The sequence below is a fragment of the Ailuropoda melanoleuca genome, chromosome 1 (assembly GCF_002007445.2).
Source record: "Ailuropoda melanoleuca isolate Jingjing chromosome 1, ASM200744v2, whole genome shotgun sequence".
Taxonomy (NCBI): domain Eukaryota; kingdom Metazoa; phylum Chordata; class Mammalia; order Carnivora; family Ursidae; genus Ailuropoda; species Ailuropoda melanoleuca.
In genome coordinates, this window is record NC_048218.1 from 72,677,422 (window position 1) to 72,702,462 (window position 25,041).

The 25,041-nt window shown below is 39.8% G+C and overlaps 1 protein-coding gene across 2 annotated transcripts in view; it reads left to right on the forward strand.

Moving 5' to 3' along the window:
* Nucleotides 1–25,041, forward strand: part of FGF12 (fibroblast growth factor 12) — a 563,174-nt gene that overhangs the window by 188,062 nt on the left and 350,071 nt on the right. Inside the window, exon 1 of one of the 2 annotated variants that reach the window (XM_034661110.1) lies at nt 5,041–5,131. The exons of the other annotated variant lie outside the window; for it this stretch is intronic. Coding sequence (XP_034517001.1) covers nt 5,041–5,131 — 91 coding nt within the window. Of the gene's footprint in view, nt 1–5,040; nt 5,132–25,041 lie in introns of those variants that run through there. 2 annotated transcript variants of the gene reach the window in all.

A 25,041-nucleotide genomic window follows, 5' to 3' on the forward strand; every position in this document is an offset into this window, starting at 1 on the left:
ATAGCCTTATAGGAATCATTAGGAAATATCAGACAAACCCAAATTAAATGAAATTCCACAAAATATTTGTGGTATTAATTTTATTATTTATTTATTTAACATTAATTAATTAATATTTGTAGTATTAATTAGAAGTGTTGAAGTTCTGAAAGGCAAGAAGAGGCTGAGAGATTGTCACAAATGGAAGGAGACTAAGAAGACACATTAAATGCAAAGTGGATCCAAGTTGGATCCTGGAACAGAAAAAGGGTATTAGGGGAAAACAAAACAAAACAAAGAACCTGGTGAAATTTCAAAATTTTGCAGTTGATTTCATAGCATGGTACCAGCGTGAGTTTACTAGCTGTGTTAATTGTGCGCTGGCTATGTGAGTTATTAACATTAAAAGAAGTTGGGTGAAGAGTATACATGAACTCTACTATTTTGTAACTTTTCTAGAAGTCTAAATTTATTTCAAAATAAAAGTTTGGAGAAGAAATAAAAAATATCAAGAGGAAGAAGATAATACAAATAAAACCCACTGTATGTGGTCTTTTGAAAATAGTTACAATTTGTTTGGATGATGTATGTCATTGATTAGGTAAGCAGTTGCTAATGATTGGTTTTGCCACATTATCTAATAAGGTTGGCTCTAACAAGAAAATACCATATACTAGGTGGCTTATATGACAAACATTTATTTCTCACGGTTCTGGAGATTGGGAAATCCAAGATCAAGGTCATCAGCTATCTGCTGTCTGGTGAGGACCTACATCCTAGCTCACAGATGGGTCTTCTCTCTCTGTCCTCACATGGTGAAAGGAGAGAGGGAGCTCCCCAAGTTCTCTTTTATAAGGGTACTACTCCCATGCATGAGGATAAAGGCACCCCAAACCTTCCATTTCCCGATACCTGGGGGGTTAGGATTTCAACATATTAATTTAGGGGGTACGGATGAAAACATTTAGTCTATTGTAGTTATCGATCAAAATTGGATTTGAAGGAATTTCTAAGACATGAGATACAGGCTTGGTTTTTACCCTGGGAGACTGTACATGTAACATAGAACAAAGATACTATGTTAGCTATTATACTGGCCTTTATCTTTAATTTTTTGGGTTGGTTTCTCTGTGAAAATAAAGTTGCTTTCCATTCAAAAGACATTTTGCCATTAGTATACTCATTAAAACTTTTGAGGCCTGGCAAAATTCTGAGTATGTTATTACTGATTCAATGTAGGCTTCCAAGTGGATAAATATACTGATTAATCACACAGCTGATGCCAAGAGTCAATAGATTCCTATTTAATATGAACAGAAAATATCTCAGATAAATCACCACTTTAAAATCTCAGAACTACCTCATACAATTTTGAACTCCTACAAACTGTGAGTAAATAACTATAATAAGGAAAAATTTAGATACTAAGAATTTAAACAAGTTCACCTATCCTTATGTATCAGATTTTCCAATCCTTCTCAGAAAGTGATAAATTGTTTCATTTTGAGACCACAGTGGTGAGTCACCTGCCACAGTTGGCCCGAAGTTAGTAAGAAAATAGAAAGAATGCCTCACTTTAAAAATCTTAATTAGAAGCACGTAACATAATTTAAAATTTGGTCATTTAATAATATATCTTGGATTTAGAATAAAAAATATAATTGCAAGTAAAAATTTGGTTTGGGCTTGTGTAATAATACATAGCAGAAAATTTGGCAGTTTTGCTTAACCTAAAATGTGTCACTTTCCTACCATCCATTGTGCTCCTGGAGACCTCTCTTTGTCTTGTTTTGTCCTGTTTTGGGATGTTATGGTACTTGTAGAAATGAGTTCTCCTTAAGTGCTGCCCAAGATACTTTAGGAAGACTACGTCTTGTGCCTCACTGGAACTTGATGTCACCTTATGGGTTGCTTTAACAAGCATGTACATCAAAGTCCTGGTAAGGGGAAGAAACTTTATTTTTTTTAAACTAAGTCTCAGTAATAAAACTCCAGTGATCCATTCCCTTCTATACCTACTTTGATAAAATGTCCAGAATATATAATATGAAAATATTTTGCATTAAAATGTTATGTGCTTTCTTTGGTTTCATCTGAGCTCATCTGAGAGTTCTGTCATGGACAAGAATCTATAAACGGGATCCCCAGTGTGTTTTTTTTTTTTTCCAAATACTGTGATGATCCATTTTCTTTGTGATGAATACACTTCACCATAAGAATCACTGTGACAGCCATTTAAACAAGACAGCAACAGGCCCTTTGAATATTCATTGTAACAGATTTGGCTTTCCTGTCTTGCCTTCTAAGATTTTGCAATTCTGAGGAGAGGGAAGAATCACATGTAAACTCTTCCCATAATCAAATGGAAGAGCCACTATGTTGGACCAGTAAGGAGCACCAAGAACCCAGGGCATTTGGTGACAGAACCTGGTCTTGCAAAGATAATAGACTATCCAAAGCACTTTCATATGTTTCACCTCACTGAATCTTTGCAATAGACTTGCCAGGAAGGTAGAGAGGCTCATTATAAATATGAAAATTGGTGCTCCAGAGGTCATGTGCATTTTAAAATCACACATGAACCTGCTCACTCAGCTCAAGTTCCTCGTGGGAACCAAGGTCTTATCCTGTTCCTTTCCTACATTTCAAGGAATAGCTGTTCTGTCAAAGTAAAGAAACAGCTCTAGGCACTGGGTTCCAGAACAGGAGAGCTCTACCGGAAAACTCTCTGCCTCTGCTTGCAGCATGAAGGGCTATTTTTAGATGTTTTCCTTTTGCTAATTGTCTCTCCCTCCATGGGGAATTTCTATGGGCAGAATCCCCAGATGAGCCAAGTTTCTCACTAATTCCCGAAGAAACCGGAACGACAAAGGCCACAGTCCAGGTTGCCTGGGCCTTAGAACCTCCCCAGTGATCACAGTGCCATGGCTTTAGCAAGATCATCAAGGATCTGGGAGTCCACAGAGCTTTGGTGATCCCAGTGAACAACGGGGCTTAGAGGTGACTAGAAGAAAGGCCTGAATGTATCTTCTTGAGTCTTGGAACCACCCCAAATGACCTTGCCTGGAGCTCAATTCTGCAAGGAGTTTAGAGAATGTGGAACCAGCAGTGACTGTGGGCTCAAAGGCCCTCCAGATTATCTCTTTCTTCTACTATCTTTGAGAAGAAAAAGGAAGAGACTTCTGAATGAGTATTTCTCCAAGCAACTTCAACCTTAAGTTTCGACCTTTAGGGAACATCACAGGAACTGTGAAGGCTTAGCTTAGAGAAGGGAAAGAGGAAAGGGGTGAGGAAAACCATTTTCACTCCTTTGCAGGGAAGCGGTAACTAACTAGTGTCCTTGGGACAATGGGTGGAAAGAAAATGAAGTAAGTTTTGGGCTCAATGTCAGGGTAAACCTTCTAACAGGATTTGTGCAATGAACTATCTGGGGAGCTGGTTGTTCTCTATTACCTGAACCATTCAAGCAGAAATGCCCACACTGATATGCCCGCTGGTGTTCATTGAAAAGTGAAAGTTATCAAAAACCCTCCATGTGGGGGACTAAGTAATAATAATTGCTAACACTATTACAGCACTTATTTCATATCAAGTTTTTTTTACTCTTCAACAAGGTAGATGCTGTTATTAACTCTCTTATTGTTGAGGAAACTGAGGCACAGAGAGGTTAAGTAATTCGTTCAAGGTCACACAGCTAGTAGGAATTTGAACATAGGCTGCTTGTCTCCAGCATTTGTGCTTTTAACCGCTTTCTGTATGGCTGTCCTCTAACGTCTCTTCTTGGCCTGAGATTCCAGATAGAGTGCGGTCTGGTCCCATAGTCAGCATTCTTTGTATGTTTCAATCACAAGGCTTCCAAAAGGGCATTGATGGCCTCTGAGAATGAATAAACACACAAACAAACAAACAAAGCCAAAGAGGTTGCTGACGAAGAAAAAAATCGAGACCTGTAGACCCATAGGGAAGCTCACTCACTGGTCATCTTTGGGGCCAGTTGGCAGAAACAACCTACCAGAATATCGCACCAGAGCGAAGTGCTCTTGTTTTCAGATTTCCCGCCTCATCTGCCTCAGGATCTCCACCTAAGGCCTTCACTTTCTTCTGGCCTCCTTCTACCACCCTGCCCCTACTCACCCCCCTCACCCCCCGCAGCCTCTGCCTCCCCACTGGACCTGTCCTAAGCTTTTTCAGGAGACNAACAAACAAACAAAGCCAAAGAGGTTGCTGACGAAGAAAAAAATCGAGACCTGTAGACCCATAGGGAAGCTCACTCACTGGTCATCTTTGGGGCCAGTTGGCAGAAACAACCTACCAGAATATCGCACCAGAGCGAAGTGCTCTTGTTTTCAGATTTCCCGCCTCATCTGCCTCAGGATCTCCACCTAAGGCCTTCACTTTCTTCTGGCCTCCTTCTACCACCCTGCCCCTACTCACCCCCCTCACCCCCCGCAGCCTCTGCCTCCCCACTGGACCTGTCCTAAGCTTTTTCAGGAGACTGGAAGCCAAGGAGACAATCAGGAAGTTGCCAGTTCTCTATTTCACACCCTCTTCCCCGCTCTGCGCCCAGAGTGGTATGTGACTTACCCAAGGTCACAGAGCCCTGATCAGAAAATCCAGGTGTCCAGACTCCCACATCCGCGCTGCGCCTAGGCACACCTTCGCTCTCTTGGCCCGCACCCAAGAGCTTTCTNCCGCCGCGCTCCTGCCCGGAGCCCCGGCTCCCTGTCCACCTGGGACGCGCGCACCATGGACTCGGGACCCGGCTGCCGAAGACAGGCCGCCTTTTGGTTGGACAATTAGCGGAGGTGGGCGGGGAGTTGACGAACCCCACACACGCGCCTNAAGGAGACAATCAGGAAGTTGCCAGTTCTCTATTTCACACCCTCTTCCCCGCTCTGCGCCCAGAGTGGTATGTGACTTACCCAAGGTCACAGAGCCCTGATCAGAAAATCCAGGTGTCCAGACTCCCACATCCGCGCTGCGCCTAGGCACACCTTCGCTCTCTTGGCCCGCACCCAAGAGCTTTCTTTATTCCACATCCCCGCCTCCCCAGCTCTCTCCATGAAGATTCTTGAGCTTTCTTTGAAGAAAGGAGTGCATATGCTGCAGTGTCTCTGTGGAAGGAGCCTGAGGTCCAGCAACAGCCTAAGTGGTGAGAACATATTTTTTCCCCAACCCTAGAACGCTGCAGATGCCCCCATGCCCCCACCCCTTCCTCCCGCTGGTTCCCTGCCCCTCCCTCCACTCCTTTATTCTGCGCTGTCAGTGGTAGAAGGAAGGCGTTTCCCCACTGGGGCGAGAGAATGGCCCCGCCACCGGTTCTGTCTTAGGGGGTGGGTTTTTTTTTCTTTTCTTTTTTTCCTCCTAATCCGTGAAGTCATCTGCTCTTTGTAGAACGCTCTTGCTCTCGCCGAGCGCCTGAACTGGAATCGCGGGTCTCTTTCCGAGGGGTGCTTGTACAGTGACCTGCTTTCGCACTTCCTCGCGGCTCTCTCCTTGTGACTTGTGAGGGTGGCGTGCGACTCGGAGTTGCTCAGTGTCTCCTCTTGAGAAGTTGCTGGTGCGTTCGGCAGGAGAGGGGACTTTTAAACAGGTGGCTGGAGAGCCAGGTATCTTTTTTTTTTTTTGCTTGGTCAGAGAAGTAGACTTCCGGCCCTCGTCGGAGAGTAGCTTTGCACTGGAGATAAAGCGATTTCTGTCCTCGGTGCTGAAACAGGAGAGTCCCAATGAGCCCTGGGTTTAACCAACCTGGTCGCTCAGGAAAGGCCCAGTGAGGGAAAGAAAGAAAATGAGACCCTTTTAATGACCTGCGAAATTAAAAATTTAAATGAAAAAAAAAAGACTAAACTAAAATCAAGTAAGTGAAATTCTTTTCTGCTGAAGCCGTATGCGGTGTTGTTTCACCACTTCGTGTTGTGCATCTCTCTTTTTTTTAAGGTGTAAGTATCCTTTAAAGTGATTATGTCTATTAACCTTGTAAGTGCTAATCCAATTTTTGCGTCTTTTGGTTTGCTCTTTACAAAATGGGGGGAGGGGTGTGAGGAGAGCGGAAAGGTGCCCCTGTTATGTCTAAGGAAGTGTCTCTTTGTAAAATAATTTTTTTGTCCCTAAATTGCTCATAACTTTAATAGTCAACATTTTAACAATATTATAATAGGTTTCATGTTTAAAACTTCATATGCTATTCTGGGGGATCTGATTCATTTGGTTACATACCTATTTTCACCCTGTTCTAGAGCTATGAAGATTATATTTGGAAAGATTAGAATATATATAGATTTCATTCATTTTTTCTAAAACTTTGACTTTCTGATTACTCACCACTCTAAATGGAAAGTAAAACTATTTTAAAAGAACTAATTAGGTAATCTAACTATATGTGAAATACGAGAATCCACTTTTGAAATAAAATCAGCACTGAGATCTTTTATTTTTACTTTTGTTCAATTCATAAGATTATTTACACAGTCTTTTTTTGGTCACCATATTTATAAGTGCTAAAAGATATTCAACTGCTATATTCTAAATTAATATGTTTGATGTTGAGGTTTTGTATTTTGAAAATACATATCTCAGGAAGCCAATTGAGATGTATGTTGCTATTATTTCAATTTTCCTTGTCTACGTTAAATAAAAAATGAATAGATCACAACTTGGATATATGTTTCTTAGATGTGAAAAAAGTTTAAGTATGTATGGTATGTAATAAAGATAGGGCTGTACCTCGCATAAAATTAGGTAACACATTAATTTACATGCAGAGTCACTCTCTCCTATAGTAACAAATCCAAATAGAAGTTATAACATATGTGATGGGGCAGCACAGGTTGTTGCAAAATCATAGGACTTAGAGTCTTCTGACTCTACAAAGGAGTCTCAATAAAATTACTAAGAATCTTTTAAATTCAGTATTTTTATCTGATAAAAAAGTGGAAATAATAGCTCTAGCCTCATTCCTATCTCTTATTTAATTCTAGATTTAACATGCAATCCTTTGAAAATTGTTGTACTTTATTTTTATATATGCTTTTTTACTTAGTAGAGTGGTTGGTATTTTAAAGGATGATCAGTCTAGGGGAGTTCTTGTAAAATGGTATTGTCACAAGTAGTGAAGATGAAGGTTCCTTCATACCCTTTCCACAGCCAGAGGTAATATACAGAATTACCAAGAGATTATTTCCGGGAACTACATTGCTTTTGATTGTGGCCTTCCTTAGCTTATGATCTTGGATAACATACATGACCTTGCCCTTCCTCAATTTATGCATACATGTTAATTACTATGGCAATAGTTCTTACCTCATACATTGTGGTAAGGATTAAATGAATTGACAATAGCTAAAGATATGTTGAGCTCTAACTAATATGCCAGGCATCATTCTAAGAACTTTGAATCTTCCATATATAATGTACCCAGTATATTTTAGATATTATTATTATTGTGTTCCGTTTTAACATGATTTCATTCATGTGACTTGTACCATTAGCATGACATCACAGCAATTCTGTGTGAAATGTTGTTATTCCCAGTGTGTGAATACAAAATGAGGTGAAGACATCAGATATATTGTCATGGAGCAAATTTTTAAGTATAGAGCTGGAATGCCCAATTTTAATTTTTTTAAACTTACCTAAAGAGAGATATAATATTTTGAACTGTGTTAGAATGTTATACCAGCTGCTTCTTTCCCATTATTTTGCAGTTGAGGGAAATAAGGGCTACAGGGGAGAAGTGACATAATTTGTTTTAAGAAGTTAAGAGATTCTTCTAATGGATTGGTGAATTTTTGTAATTGGAAGCATTTCAATATTTTCTTTAGTTTTTATTAAATAAATGAAGTTAAATGCAAAATAATCATTACTAACTTTTGAGCTTCTTAGTATAAATAAAATGTTTTATTGTTCCTGTCTTTCCTCTATAATATCAAATATTAATATCTTATCTAATTTATCCATTATATTAGTTTGTAAATCCTTCTTACTTCAGTAGGATGGAGATAGCATGAGCTATCAAATAGAAAACAATCTTAGGGGCACTTGGGTGGCTCAGTTGGTTAAGAGGCTGGCCGACTCTTCATTTCCACTCAGGTCATGATCTTACGGTCCTGCAAGTGAGCCCCATGTCAGCTCCCCACTCGTATAGAGTTTGCTTGAGATTCTTTCTCTTTCTCCCTCTGCCCCTCCTTCTGCCTCTGCTCTCTCTTAAATAAATAAATACATCTTTAAAAAAATCTTAGACAAGGTTAAGTGGATTGTTTAGGGCTATTTCCTTGATCTTATGATCCTTTGTCTTTTTTTTTTCCATATCTCGAAATGAATGATTTTTTTTTACGCATATGGAGCTTATCTATTGAAAGAAAGTTGAGAAGTTTAAAATTCTAAACAATTCTCCTCAGAATATATGACCCTCTACTAACCTGGAAAATGCTGAGGTCTTGGTTCAAAGGGAGAGTGAAGCAAGTTCATTTTTCTCTAGATTTGAGATCTTTACAAAGAAACATAAGCTTGAAGAAAAGTAGAGATTAAAACAGTAGCTTTAGATGACTGCTCTCTTTCCTCTGGAGATCTAGCTGGGAGGAAAACAGAAGCATTTCTATTAAAGAAGGATGTTAAGGTTATAGGTTTCTCATCACTTTGGTAGAAAAGACCAGTAAAAGAGGGATTCTTGTCCTAACACCCAGGCTCCAGAGAAGGCTGCCTTAGGTATTAACCTGACAGAAGATGGCAGCGCTTTTGGTAGTGGGTCCCTACAATAGTAATAATTAAGTGTGCATGCCTGTGTGTGTGTATACATGTACAAGGAGAGAGGGGAAGCACTGCACTTGTCTTACCACCCTAATTGATTCCAGAAGACCAGCCATTGCGCTCTCCTCCTTTTGTATACAGTCATAACTCTCCTGTGATATTCAGCCTGGTAGCATGGAGTATTACCAAATGTCTAGAGATTGACTTGTGCAATCACATCAAGTTGCCTTGATGTGGCCTTGAAACACTCCAGGCCAAAATAATTTATCAATCCTAATGAACACACGTAACTAAAACCCAGTCACACTCTTACTTTCAAGTACAGAACTACCATCTAAGTTAAAATTGCCAACGTATAGTCAGTTTGCATCAGCTAGTGTGTGCCTAAGAAATTTAGGCTTTTAACTACTCCACAACACAGTGATCCAAGAAAGAATTTGTTTACAATGTGGTTATTGCTTTAAGCCCGTTTTCCAGGAAGGGATCCTCTACAAAGTTAGCATTACACAGTTGTTTTCAACTCCTCTCTGCTTTACTTCTGAGTATAAAGTCCTTTAATCTCTTTTCTTTTTCTTCAAGGATGTAAGTAACATCCAAAATTGGGACAAATGAAAATAATCTATTTATAAATTGAGGATATTTTAGATTCAAATTCAATCTTCAGAAATCCACTTCAGCAAAAAAAAAAAAAAGAAAAGAAATGACAAAATTTACCTTTTGAGGGGCGCCTGGGTGGCTCAGTCATTGAGCATCTGCCTTCAGCTCAGGGCGTGATCCCAGCGTTCTGGGATCAAGCCCCACATCAGGCTCCTCCCCTGGGAGCCTGCTTCTTCCTCTCCCACTCCCCCTGCTTGTGTTCCCTCTCTTGCTGACTCTCTCTGTCAAATAAATAAATAAAATCTTTAAAAAAAATTTACCTTTTGAAGCCATATACTCAGTCGTTCACATCATTTAAATTTTGAAACATGGGTGATTTCAATGTGTAACTGCCTTCATTTATTTAATCTTGGAAAACTTCTTTAAAGAATAATTGATGATTTATACATGGCGATTATCTTTGTTGTAGAATCTTTCTTTGAGCTGGTTTTTATGTCATAATCTTAAAATTCCTCACTATTTCAATGTTGCTCCGAAGGCTAAAATGAATAAGAATTATGCAATACACAAAACATCTATCACTTTCTTATGGCTTTCATTTTCAAAGGAATTTTTGTTGTTTTACACGAGATTTTCAGTGTTAATGTCAGAAAATTCAAGTTAGTGCTTGTTATTAGTTTATTTGTTACTTATAGTACTTTAAAAAGTAATTTACTAAGTGCCCACCATGTGCAAATGCAATAAGTGTTACTACTTTTCACCCAGTATTTTGGGCTTTCCTCTTGGGCACATTGTAGGGTGGCATTACCCCATTCCCTTGAAGTTAAGTGTGGCCATATGACTTGCATGAGCAAATGAAATATGGGTGGAAGTGATACATCTCACTTCCAAGTGGAAACTCTAACAGCCAGAGCACAACTCACCTCAAGCTCTCACCTTCTGATGATGTTCAAGGTAATGGTTGCTCCATCAGCCTCTGTCCCTGAGTGTCTGTAATAAATAGAGCCCCACTATGTGACCCATGATGGATATTTAGAGCAAATGAGAGGTTGAAGTCTTTTAGCAAGTAGCTTAGATTTTTAAGACTATTTATTGTCTGGCCTATCCTGATCGATATAGTAGGGCAGGACAGTTTAAAATAACACAATTTAATGGTAGATTATTGGGCTCTGTTTAAGGTTCTTTCCAGCCAAATCCTTCAGTTTCTCTATGATCTCATCTGTAGGATATAACCAATAGATATATTGGTTTTCTTTCAAGATCTTTGAGTAATTAGTTTAACATTCCAAGGTATGTGGTTTTGTCATCCTTCTTATAAGTTAACATGCCTGGAACCTAGGAGGTCCTTGTTTCTTAAATGGTATTTATCTTTCCCCCAAAATAAGAAGAAGTAACGAAATTCCACTGATATTTGAGAATATACTTTCAAAGTTGTAATTTAATTTCAAGTGCTCCTTTCTATATACCCTGAGATGTAAAAACTACCCTTTGATGCCCTCAAGCATATCTCAAAAGGGAGACCTAGCTACAAGACCTGAAAAACAGAGACAACATGGCAGCTCGCATTTCTACTGCAGTTTTTCCAGGCAAGAAGAAATGCAAATAAAATTGTTTTTCTTCTCCCAGATTATAAACTGAGAGCTGTGTGCATGGGGAAAAACCATGGCAGTACTCCATGGTGAAGGGATTGGGCTGAATGCTCTCATCTGGGGCAGGGACCAGCAGTCCATTTGCCTGGCTCCAGGTTAAGTACAACAAAAGAGAGGAGGGAAGCCAGACTTTTTCCAAGGCCCAGGATACTTGAGTCATGCCAACTAGCCCTTGACAGTTGTTCTCCCTCCCTTCCTTCTCCATCTGAGGGTAGGAAGTTAAACATGTCTCTGAATCCGGGGGTTACCCTTTTTCAATTTCACAAGTGTTCCTTGAGGACTGATTGCTTGCAAGTTTCCATGTTAGGCCTACTGAAGACCCAGTAGGGAGAAGTATATAAATACGCACGCAAGCAAGGAGTACGCTACTAGGAAGGATATGATACGTGCCCAAAGTGGGGTACCAGGGGGCCTCAGTCTGTTTCAGCTTAACAACCTCTTACCGGAGTTAATGCTCTATGGTAAAATCACTGCAAGGAAGGAATAATTAATTCTGCCCAGGATTCATGTTAATCTCCCTGAACTTGAAAAGCATTTACAAGTTCAAAAGGTTGCACTGGCATGGGACAGATGGGGCTCTAATAGAAAGGAGTAGTATTTCTGGATAGTTTGCCAGAAGAATGTGTTTATATAAGAATACAGATATAAAAAAAGGTACAGATATTTTAAAAAAAGCATTTTTTTTTTCAAAAGTAATTACCCTACAACTGAATTCAAGCCTACCCAGCCTTGTTCATATTCAGATACCCTGCTGAGTTGTCTGTGCTGTTATGTCTCTTCTGCCCCTGCTTCCACATGAACCCATTTATTTGCAGCCTGTAATGATACACCAGCTTCTAAGAAAGCAAGTTCCATTCTTTGATATCAGAGGTAGAAAGGGACATCCAGGGAGTATTTATGGATCTATTTGCTCAGTTTTCATGGAACATCTTAGAACGATGAAGCTTTCCTTTGTACTACTTAGTGTATGGAGCTGCTATCTTTAGGTCATGTTATTCTCACTGCACAATGTGAGGAATGCCATGTCCGAATATTTCCTCTAAGCCATTAAATGTTGTGGGGCATTTGCATTTCCCAGGGTGCCAGTCAGAACGATGCTGTGAATCCGCCAAGACCATCTCTCTTGCTGCAGTGATCTTTCTTGTTGATACATAAGCTTCTAGTCCTGCCCTCCCCCCTCCACTCATTACTGTTTATAGAAACGATACCATCGCAGTTGGTGTCACTGATTGCTTACGTTGCTGCTTCAATGAAGCCAGCTGGGATTCGATTGCATGGTCTTTAAATAAAACTTAGTGGCACAAAATGAATCTCTTTTTTGAGGGGAGGGGTGTTGTTGCTAGCTGGATGGCTCTCAAAAGCACTAATCATTTGCTTGACTTGGAGCAACTTGAGAATCAGTGAATCGCCATGTTGGCTCAGTGTCTGACCTTGGCACCAAGGAAGTTGTGAGTAGATAGCACGGTTCAAATCTTTATGAAGTCATTTCAAAATGAGAGTGATGAACTCCTTACCCGCAATCTGTTGTAGCACTCAGTATGTAACTCATTGACTGGAGGTATTTCACGTAGCTACCCAAAGGCTGAAGCCAGAAGATTACTTGAGATCATGAATTCCAGGCAACAGTGTTCTGTGACAATCTGGTGACAGTCCCGTATTCACAGACAGCATCAGGATGACCTGGAAATGGTGAGAAACAGAGAGAAAAGTTGGTGCTGCATTTTCTAAAACTGCCACAGTAAGAAAATGGAAGATATCGATAATGACTTTTGGCCTTTTGGCTCCCAAACTTCACTGTGTGTTAGGCAGGATTCCTCTTTATAGTTATATAATACAGATTTGGAAACTAAGGTTATCCAGGTGGGGATTTATATGTCTACATATATTTATTTATTTTCTCTCTTATGCGATTGTGTGTATGTGTCTGTTTATGTGACTGTGTGTATGTGTGTGTATGTGTATCTTTGATTAAATGCATTCCAATTTATTAATGTCAATTACCTTTAGGGAGTTTGATGGTAGACACTTGCTTTATGCATTACATATTTCTATATTATTTGAATTATGAAAATGTGTTCCTTTTATAATAAAACTTGTGATATTTATTTCAGATTATATAGTTTTCTGCTCATAGGAGTAAACTAGAAAATATAAAATCTCAATAAAATAAAATCAAAACCACAACCCCAATATAATCCCTTCCATTCCTTTTATATGAATTTTTAAAACAAAAGTTATCACATGAGAATTACATGCTTTGTTTCTTTTCCTGTGATCTTAAACAATTACTCTAAATATGGAAATAGATACTCATATTGAAATGTTTGGAAAATACTTTTTTTCCAGAAGGAATTGTAAGAAGCTGTTAATAGTGGTTAGTTGGGGAGAGAAACTTTGGGGGCAGTAAAAAAAGAGGCTTCTTCTTTTTAGCTTTGTGCGTTTCTGTATTGTTTCTAATGATTCGTACATACTGACATATATATACGTACACATATATATATACATATCAGGATATAGCTGGATGGGAAATTGTGGACCACTTGTTTTTTTTTCTTTTTTACTTATCTGTATTAAAAATACTAATAGATGTGCCAGAAAAGATTCTTCTAAACATGATTTTAAGTTATTTTATTAAATGACATCATGTGTCTGTGCTATAATGATCATCTATTTATCTGCTGTTGTTGGACATTTAGATTACGTCCATTTTTCTATGCCTTTAAATTTTATCATTTAATTTTTTTGACGAATACCCTTGTGTAGAGATCTTTTGTGTGTGGTGGGCTTAGGAGATGGTATTCATAATAACTTTTCTTTCTCCTTCTGGTTACTTCCTTTCTTAATCTTAAGTTCAGAACTATTGAGAAAAGAGTGTGTCAAACAGATAGCTATTAAACGTATCTGCTTTCTTAGTGGATTGCTGGAGTACTTACTGGCTTAGAGAATGGTCAACATTGGATTTAATCTCTTTCTCCCCAAACTAAATCTTGAAATGTGACTCACCAGAGGGAAGATTTGGATCTGTACAGCAGACCCATCTGCTGAGAAATCCAGCCTTATCTCTGTTGAAGCTCACAGTGGAATCAGAGAGATTCGGGCTTTATATCTACCTCTAAAGACACATCTGGGTCCTGACCTACTTGTGCCTTTCCAGCAACTCAGAGTGTGTCCAGCCTGTGGGCAGGCAGATCCAGAGAGAGAGAGAGAGAGGAGGGAGGAACCCATAACAAAGTTTCACCTGCCCCATTTTTTTCTCCCCAGTTCACCAATCAGATAAGTTTTCCTCTTTCTTGGAAAGGAGTGAGAAGGGTGGCTAGAAGAGCAGAGACTCTCTTCCCAATGTTGGGAAAGGCAGAAGTGGCTCTTTCATGGACCAAGAAGTAAGCATGTGAAGTGAGAACAAAACTTTATGCCTATAGTGTGTAACTTTCAAAGGCACAACCATTTTTAAGGTATTGGTATATTGTTCTCCAGTAACTTACACTTCTAACAATATAATATTCTCCTGGCTTTGTGTGACCGTGGGCTACTTTCTTGGTCTCCCACTGCCTCATAGTAAAACGGGGCTTAATGATAGTGCTTAGTTTATAGGGTTGTTCTGAAGATTAAATGCATTCGTGTCTGTAAGGTTCTTAGCCTGTGAAATCCTGAGGACATAGTCAGTGTGTAGGGTTTTCTTTCTTTTTTTTTTTTTTAATATTTTTTTATATTATGTTAGTCACCATACAGTACATCCCTGGTTTCCAATGTAAAGTTCGATGATTCATTAGTTGCGTATAACACCCAGTGCACCACGCAATACGTGCCCTTCTTACTACCCATCACCAGCCTATCCCATTCCCCCACCCCCTCCCCTCCGAAGCCCTCAGTTTGTTTCTCAGAGTCCATAGTCTCTCATGCTTCACTCCCCCCCGATTACCCCACCTTTCTTTATCCCTTTCTTCTCCTACCAATCTTCCTAGTTCTTATGTTCCATAGATGAGAGAAATCATATGATAATTGTCTTTCTCTGCTTGACTTATTTCACTTAGCATTATCTCCTCCAGTGCCGTCCATGTTGCAGCAAATGTTGAGAATTCGTTCTTTCTGATAGCTGAGTAATATTCCATTGTATATATGGACCACAGCTTCTTAATCCAGTCATCTGTTGAAGGGCATCTCGGCTCCTTCCATGATCTTGTCTTTCATCCCTCATGGTGAGATAAAATACCAAATGCATGCTGTTAGTGTGTGATTTATCCCATCTCATTCTTTCTCTTAAGGTAGAAAAAAATATGTGCAGCGTTCTAAATTTTATTATATACTCAAAATTTTGATCTGTATGTTTAATTAGCTCTTCTTTGTTGTTTAAGACAGGGCTTTTTTTTTCTGGTAAAAAGCAATAAGAATCTGTATGTAGACAATTTCATTTGTGAAGATCTCTATTTCCTTAAAGCAAATAATCACCATAATATCCACAGCATTGAGAATAATTCAGAATTTTATTTCATTGATAGAAACAAATGTAAAATGGTATTAATGGAGCAATTTGGCTGTATCAGGTAATTTGGATGGTACTCTTCTAAGTGACTTTTGATAACTGAATTTCTGGAATTAATCACAGTAGCACTAACTTTTTTCTTTTTTTTTNGGTAATTTGGATGGTACTCTTCTAAGTGACTTTTGATAACTGAATTTCTGGAATTAATCACAGTAGCACTAAATTTTTTCTTTTTTTTTTTTTCTTTTTTTTTTTAAAGATTTTATTTATTTATTCGACAGAGATAGAGACAGCCAACGAGAGAGGGAACACAGGCAGGGGGAGTGGGAGAGGAAGAAGCAGGCTCATAGCAGAGGAGCCTGATGGGGCTCGATCCCGCAACACCGGGATCACGCCCTGAGCCGAAGGCAGACGCCCAACCGCTGTGCCACCCAGGCGCCCCAGCACTAACTTTTTTCTTAATAGTTCATAGTACTCAAGTTTCAGCTCTCTCTTGCGTACGTAGATTATTTAGACCATCAAGACAGGAGGTAACAAAAGTCGTGTTAAATTTTAACCTTGTAGGATCAATGTAATTGAAGGAATTCCTGAGTTGCTCAGGGCTAAAACATAAATTAACTTTGATTTTCAAGTCCTGACAGCAAGTGTCATTCAGTAGATTGCTGGCTTTCCATTCCTTGACTGTGTTTTATCTTGCCAAGTAATTTCTAGGAAATATTAAAAGAGTATTTACACAGTCCACAAGTCTGTCCTGGGATGCAAGAGCTTTGCCACTCTCCTCTTTGAGTCTTAAGGAAAACCAGACTCTGGGTGTTCAGAATAATATGTTGAATACCCGAGGAAAGCAAAGGAGTATAACAGTGCAGAAAAATGGAAATGTAAGGACAGATATGAGCTGTCACTGTCCTTGGAGTGCCTAGGCCACGTCCTTGGAGCGCCTAGGCCATGTCCTTCTCTGCGAGAGCCTCCTGGTCATGTCTCTTTAACTCCAGCCTATTTCTGCATAATGGATGCTCTTGGTTCCCCCCAGACTCAGGAACTGGTGCCTCAGGTTCCAGAGAAACAGTGAGATTATTCCCATTCTCATTCCAAGGTTCATTGCTTTTCCCATCACAGAATGACTGGAAGTAGAGCATCCATGCCCTTTGGGAGAAACAGTCAACCCAGCACAGAGTATGGTCTGATCACTCCGGGTTTAGAAAAGGCAGTTGTGGTAGTTGTCAGTACCTTTCTAAATGTTTGTCTTATTCCATTTTAAATACTACCGGAGGAGGAATGCTAAGCGTATGACCCGGGTAGCATTGCAGCTTTTCCCCATCTTTCTCTCAAAGTAGGTGTGGAAGATCTTAGTCCGGCATGCTGTTCTTGGCATGATCTCTGCCGCAAACTCTTGGGACAAGTAAGACAAGCCTTCTGAGATTAAACGAGGATTTTCCAATAGAGAAGCCTAAATGCAGGCAAAAATTCTGTATGAACTTGGTTCTGCTCGAAATACAGCAAAACTAAATTACTAAACAAAATACTTAACATCTTAGATGGAAAAATCTGCTTCAATGGTTGGAGAGGTTTTATAGCATCACAAACTAGGAAATTGACTGACATTGGTATAATGAGAAAGCCTTGAAACGTAGCCCCTCTGAAAATAGAGGAGTTTCTATGATAAAGGGAAATTCTGATTTGTATCCTATGGGGCAAAAATTACTAACCCTCTCCCAAAATGTTATCCATCTAGGTATAAGAATTTTAATATTTTAATATTCGGCCTCATTGCCTACCCTTTTGCTTGAAGAGTTGAAGATTTTAGGTTTGTCAGAGCAAAGACATTATGGGACATCACTTCATTTATATATTGATTCAGCCAGCATTTACAGAGACCCATACTATGAGTCAAACAGTGGACCTGCGTGAACCCTATTATAAGATAACTCATACTTTGATAACAGAGACAGTACATGAGCATAAATGATCCCAATTATTAAGTGTCTATAGTTTGTCGTTCTTAGTTACCATTGTCGTTATTCTAGAAGGGACTGCTATGGTTGTAGCAGAGATAAATTCTCCCTAGTGTTTTTTGTTTTAAGGTTATCTTCTCTGATAATTACTATTTGCTGACGAGATTGTTTACATGTGCTCAGTTCAAGTTCTAGTTGAATAGAGTGGTTGTTAATTTGTTTTTATCACTCCAAGCTGGAAATATGTAACTGTAGTTAACATTAGGGCAACTAGCCCTGGATGAATCATCATTACAATTTTGTTTTCCAAAATGCAATACACTATGGATTCCATTACCTCAACTGGAAATGATGGTCATGGCTTTGGAGTTTGGGAGGGTACAGGAAGGAATAGGGGAGAAAATATATTACTTTGTAGTTTGTTTTTAAAGTGAAAATATAGAAATGACCAGGGATCAATATAATCTAATATACTTAAGATCAGAGTGAACAAATTGTTCACATTATGCCTTATGTATTTCAGATTTTTTTAAATAAAGAAGTAAAAAAATTATTATTGATAAAATTAAAATTTCTTAGAATTGTCCCTAGCTCCATTTTAGAGTGTCTTCCTCTCTCAGGTGTGAAACTAAAATGACTTCAGTATGTGTCCCTCCAGTTCATGGATTTATATTCTTAATATGTATCCTGTATGATATTGTTTTGAGGGTTTCTAAAATTTATATAAATGTTCTTGAACTGTACTTACCTCTCTGCATCTAATTTTTTCACTCCATTTTGTGAAATTTACTTGTTAGTACAAATTTATCAAGCTCAGAAACATGTAGCTGGTGTGGGGGAGTCTCCTGGAGTCACTGAGAGCACAGACTATGGTTTGTGAGAGAGCACAGGGTTTGACCTGACTCAGACTTAGCAGTTGTGTGACTCTGGACAAGTTTCTTCACTGCCCGCCCCACCCCCCAGGGCTTCAGTGTCCTCCTCTGTAAATTGGTACTAACAGTAGCACGTACCTTATAGAAAGTAGGAGTAAAATGAATTAATATAGATGAAGCTTTTAGAATAATGGGACACTGAGTGCCGAATAAGTATTTTATTACCTGTATGTTTATTTGGGAATGTGTATTGACTCATAGTAGGAGAAGCAGACTTGCTTGGCTAATATTCCCTGATTTTTTACATCCAGCACTACGGTAACTAGAAAAAAACCTGTGTCCAGAGCTGGCTTCCTGTCTGAGGCAATTGGGCATTGAGTGGGGCCTGAATGGGAAGTTCACCTAAGCTGGACAAATTAGTGGGTCAGTAAGAAATAACTGTCTTCTGACCGCAGCTGCCGCCCAGGGGGCTGTCGTCAAAGGAATGTGCAGCGTCTGCTGAAGAATTGCCTTATCACTTGGGGGGTTGGTTTTCTTGTATCTGTGGGGCTGCTGGGACAACAGAGAATGGTGTGCGGTGCACTTCCATTTCCCTTTGGTTGTAAGCTACACCTTCCCCTGCCCGCTCTCCAGAATTATAAATAGGTGCATTTTGTCATCTCACCTTTTGAATTCAGAGGGAGTGGCTCCTGGTTGAGCAGGACATAGAATGAGCACTTGCCGCTGAAGCACGTCCCTCTGGAGGTTTCAGAGGAAAAACAAGTGCAAGACTTGTTTTGGAGGCTTGGAATAGATGGAGCTGAGATTGTCCAGTGACCTCAGATCTGTGTCAGCACTCCTTCCCCGGCTACCTGTGCCTCCTTCACACCTTCCTCCTAGCTGAAAAGAAACAGCTTTCTCAAAAGGAGGGAGGGGCATTACTAAGGCAGACATGAAAACTGAAATGAACCTTTGTGTTGATTGCTCCCCCCGCCTCATGAAGCTTTTCGGCATGACCTGATGGACTTCATGACTCTAATGAACCTTGCTGCCGTTCTCATAGCACAGATACTAGGAAGCGAACACAATTCCTGGGTTGTAATCTTCTAACGAGGAGGGACCAATTATTCTATTATGCATGGAGCATAATTGATTCAAAATGGAGAACCGGGATATTCAGGTCCTAGCAACAACTGTAGGAACTGGATACACAGTTTTCTTTGGCCGATGAGGAAACAGGCCCAGCAAACTTGAGATAGTGGCTCAGAGCCCCACGTCTGTGTAAAGTGGCTGGATCTCTGGATGCTTTACTCTTAGTATACTCAGGATTTAGATGCTAAGATGGAGTCTGTTTCTTTCATTCACTCATTTCTTGACCTTAGGCAAGTTTTTTTTTTTTTATCTTCTGTAAGCCTCAAAATCCTCATCTGTAAAGTGGGTATAAATAATCATTTTTGCCTCCATCAAAGCAGTGTTTGAAGATGGGATGAAACAGGATGTTTGCAAAGTGGCGAAATCTAAAAGGCATAATACAGATAAAACCTATTATTACTATGGTTATTATGTTCGATGCATTTATGGCACAAGGCTGTATTGCCGATAAAATAAAGCTGCATTTGAGATTGTTTTGGAGAGACAGAAGAAACTGGGCAGAAGCTACTTTTATCAATATGGAATTGATAGCTTCTTTGGAATAAGAATCATATCTTCCAACAGCTGTCACATCTTGTTACACCCAAAGTTTTGCGGTGTACCCTGTTGTAATGCTGCTTAAAGAGGATGCTATTCCCAACACTGGTATTAAACCTTGTCTTTCCGCATTGTGAAGTGGGACAACATGATAAAGCTTAGGGCATTTTGTTGATTTAAGCTGACTTTAAATTGTTTTTGCAGATGATTAATAACGAATCTTATGAAGGGTGTGGAAATGTTCTCCAACATGTATGCAGAGTTCTGTTATGGAAGGCTTGCGTCACTTAGTTCTCAGTCAATCGTGAACAGGTCTAAACTATATTGGAGTTTAATTCATGGGATCTACAGGCACTTTTGTCTCCGAGGCAGAGAGAACAAATGAGCTACTTTTAGGTGTATTAATCACATTAATGAACAGCAGCTTCTAATAAAAATAACTTAGCACAGGCAGAAGGAAATAGTAAAAACTCATGTGAGCACTAGCAACCAGACATATTTTAGACACAATTGGGTTCCTAGCATGTGTTTGGCAGGGGCGTATAGAGATACAGCAACTCCTGCCCCAAGGAATTCACAGTACGGCAAGGGAAAAAAGACCTAAGATAAAGAAGATATAAAGAAGACATCTTTAAGGGCAGGTGCTAGACTAAAGGTAGGAACAATTTATCTTGGATGCAGAGAGAGATGAGAGCAGCTCCCTCTGCTTGGAAATGTGTGTGTGTGTGTGTGTGTGTGTGTGTGTGTGTGTGTAGTCAGGGAGGCTTATCTGGGAAGGCTTCAGGGGAATATGCTCCCCAAGTCGCATTTTAAAGAATAAATAGGCATCCACATCGCATAGGAAATGATGAGGAAGGGCATTTTGGGTAAAGGGGAGAATATGCAGTAAGGCATGGGGCCAAGAAAGAGCATGTGTTTCAGGCTAAATTTGCTCATTCTTTCCTCCATTCTTTCAGTCATTTATCGATGGTCTACTCTTCACCAGGTACTGTTCTAATAACTGGGGATTCAGTTGTGAGCAAAACAGTGTCTATTTTAAGAGCTTACTTTCTAGCGCAAAAGTAAACTAATAAATAAACAACTAGCATGCGTCTAATATAATGTCAGACGGTGGTGAGTGCTATAAAGAGAAATAAATGTATTAAGGGGATAGAGAGTGAAAGGAAGAATCTCGTTAGATACAGCAGTCTTCTTTGAGGTGATGGCTTTTCGAAGGAGCAAGTCTACAAGTACTGAGGGAAAACTTGCTCTGGCTGAAGGAACAGCAAGTGCCAAGGTCCTGAAGCAGGAGTAGGCTTGACATATTCAAAGAAGAGCAAGAAGGGGAGTGTGGCCAGAGCAAAGTGAGGAAAAATGGTAGGAAAGGAGATTGTTTCTGGCCTTGTAGGCTGTGGCAAATATTTTGGAATTTATTTTGAGGATTATGGGAAGTCGTGAAAGAGTTTTGAACAGGGGTGTGATAAGCCATTTACATGTTAAAGAGATCACTCTGGCTGCAGTGTGAAAATAGACTGTATCAGGGAGACTATTTAGAAAGCTATTATAGTATTTCTGGTGAGAGGTTTAGAATAGAGTCATAATGTGTGAGGAGTTAAAAACTTGGTCTGATCTGGATATATTTTGAGGTAGAGCTGACAGGATTTGCTCATTGACTGAGAGAAAAAGAGATGTCCAAGGTGGCTCAAGTAATTATGCCTGAGCAGCAAGGCAAACAGAGAGATGTTTGATTGAGCTGGGAAACAAAGAAGGGCAGAACTGCTTCGTCTCAAGTGATCTGTTTTCCTTAAATAGGACCTAGAATTAGAGTAGAGACATTGAGTAGAAAGACGAACATCTGGAATTTAGGGGAGTCCACGGCCAGAGATATGAAGGTGTGATTCGTCAGCATGTAGGGGTATTTAGAACCCCAGAACTGCATTCAGTCACATAAGGAGTTAGTGTTGATATGAAGAAGAAGAGATTTAAGGACTCAGCCTAAGGTTCTCCTATATTTAGCCATTAAGAGTAAATGTTACTGAAGAGGCTCCAAAGGAGAAGCTTGAGGAGTGGAGGTAATTCACGGAGTGTGACAACAAGAGTTAAGTGAAGAAGGTGGCGAGAAGGAAGGGCCAGCTGGGTCACATGCCAACGAGAGATCTGTAGTTAGCAGACTGAGAATGGATCTTCAGATTGGGAAATGTGGGGGGTCATCGCTCACCTGGGCGACATGGGTGTGAAAGTCTGATTGGAATGGGCTCAGGAGACTAGAAGGAGCGATAATAGAGACAATGATTATCAAAAAGATCTTTGCAGGAATTTTTCAGTAAAGTTCTATAGGCAAATGAGGGAATGTGGGATCAGAGAACACCATTTTTATGAGAAATATTATGGCCCATGCTGATGAGAAGGATTGACTAGAAAAAGGAACACTGTTGCTGCAGGAGAGATGGGGATAATACAAGAGGAAATGGTTTCCCCTTGTTAACAAATTCCAGGCTTGCACCAGCTACATCCTAGTCACGCCAGACTCTCGTTTAAAAACAACGATAACAACAACAGGAGCAACCACAAAAACAGACTGTTCTATGCTAGACTGCCTAGGTGTCAGAAAGGACCCATGTGCTTCTATTTTTAAAAAGCTCCCTCAGTGATTGTAGTGTAGAGTTTGGGATTTGGTAGCTTTTGTTTGCAGTGGTGTCAAGAGTCCATTGACTTGGATTTGCAGTGGTGTCAAGAGTCCATTGACTTGGAAGGACAGATGATGGGGCTATAAATTTTGACATTTTAAAAAAAGATTTATTTATTTATCTGAGAGAAAGAAAGAACCCATGAGGAGGGGGAGGGGCAGAGGGAGAGGGAGAGAGAATCCTCAAGCCAACTCCTCACAGAGCGTGGAGCCTAATGCAAGGCTCCATCCCAGGACCCTGAGATCATGACCTGAGCCAAAAATCAAGAGTCAGCTGCTTCACCAACTGAGCCACCCAGGAGCCCCTAAATTTTGACTTTTTATTAATCTGTAATTTCTTAGCTTTGGCTTTTCTTGTTTTGGGATTTGTCCTCCTAAGAATGCTATTAGCATTAGTGACTGGAGGCTGCTAATGGTTTTTGGAGCCTATGTGGTTTTTCTCCAGGGCTATGAATGGAAGTGTCTGGTTCTCACAGTTTGTGATTAAAAACACTTTAAGATTTTAAGCAAATAGTTACTTATTGAAAAAGTGATGGCCATTTGCTTTCCTTTCTTGTAGCAATACGTAGCAATAGCCATGAAACTGCCGAATCTAGCACAAGCATGTTCAAGAAATTGGGTCAAAGTGGACCATTAAAATTGACACGTAATATATTGAGTCTTAGCACCCAGTTAGGTGCTTAGACANGAAACACTTTAAGATTTTAAGCAAATAGTTACTTATTGAAAAAGCGATGGCCATTTGCTTTCCTTTCTTGTAGCAATATGTAGCAATAGCCATGAAACTGCCGAATCTTAGCACAAGCATGTTCAAGAAGTTGGGTCAAAGTGGACCATTAAAATTGACACGTAATATATTGAGTCTTAGCACCCAGTTAGGTGCTTAGACACTTGATTATTTAAAGTGAATAATGCTGTGAAGGGAGATTGGTTCTGAAACCTGAAGGCTCTGTAATTTACAAACTATGTGAATTTTGTATATGCATATGAAAAAAAGCATGCTAATCTTTCCTTGCCTCTGTCCTGGAGTTACGAAGATCAAATGAGTGGAAAATATTTCATGATTGTTGAAGTCTTACAGATGTGTGTGTGTGTGAGTGTGTACACACACACACACACGTACATATGTATGTACATATCGTTTTTATGTGAATTTTGGAGAACAGCTTTTATAAACATAGTTTTACACTACATGACACAAATATCTTGGAAAAGCAACTATTCACATCTCANTGTGTACACACACACACACATGTACATATGTATGTACATATCGTTTTTATGTGAATTTTGGGAACAGCTTTTATAAACATAGTTTTACACTACATGACACAAATATCTTGGAAAAGCAACTATTCACATCTCACAACCATTTGTGATGCAAAGTGAGGGTGATTAAAATGTGTGTGTATGGGTCTAGCTGTGTTCAGTATTGTTTTCATTAGATTTCCTCAGAGATTAGGATACTTTTTGGAGTATGATTATGTGAGAGGAAATAGAATGGTACTGCAGGTTGTGCCATTGTACCCCATGCTGGTCACAAACACTTGGAGGTGGAAGGGGGGAGATCCTATCTGGTCATGGGAAGCAGCTTTGGAAGGGATGATATTACATTAGAGTACATCTGGCAGATGATGACCAGGATATTAATAGGATTTGAAATCATGACTTCTAAGGAGCAGATGAAGGCCATAAAGATGTTCAGCCTAGAGAAGAAACCAGAAGATGAAGCAGAATTTAGTATTCCAGGGATTTCAAGGAAGCAGAAGCAGGTTTGACGGACTGAGTTTGACAGGCATCTCTGGGCTGAACAGGAAGTACAGTGACTACAACCGTGGCGAACGCACAATGAATGCTTTGGCAGCTATGACTCTCCGGTTGCTGTTATTGTGCAAGCACATGCTGTGTGACTGCTGAGGTATTGCAGAAGGATTTAAACATCCGATATGAGGCAGTAAGAGATGACCTATGGAGTCTTTTCTAGCTCTAATGCTCTGTGTCGAATCTGAGGCTTCATATGAGGAAGAGCCAGTGAATTTTCTGAGCTCTGATGGAGGCTGCGGGAAGGTTACAGAGGAAGACAGAGATGGGAAATGGTAGGTTATGCTAAGCAATAGAAAGATTTGGGGTTGATTTCAGAAGGCTCCCGGGAATACAAAACCTGTCCTTTCAATTCTCAAGTCTTTAGGTAAATCCTTGGGTGCATGTTGTCCTGTCATTCTGTTCTAACCCAGGAGGTCAGAGCAGTGTCATCGGTGTGCAGCTTGATCTCTTCTAAATGACAAGAGAAAATGTCAGCCCCTGAGGCCTCTTCATATCCTCCTTCAGGAGTAAAAGTCACTGTAAAATAATAAGTCCCTTTAACACATAGCTCTGAGTAAGTGGATACACTGAGTGGAAGAAGCAACAATTTAATGTATGGGTCACTTAGGTA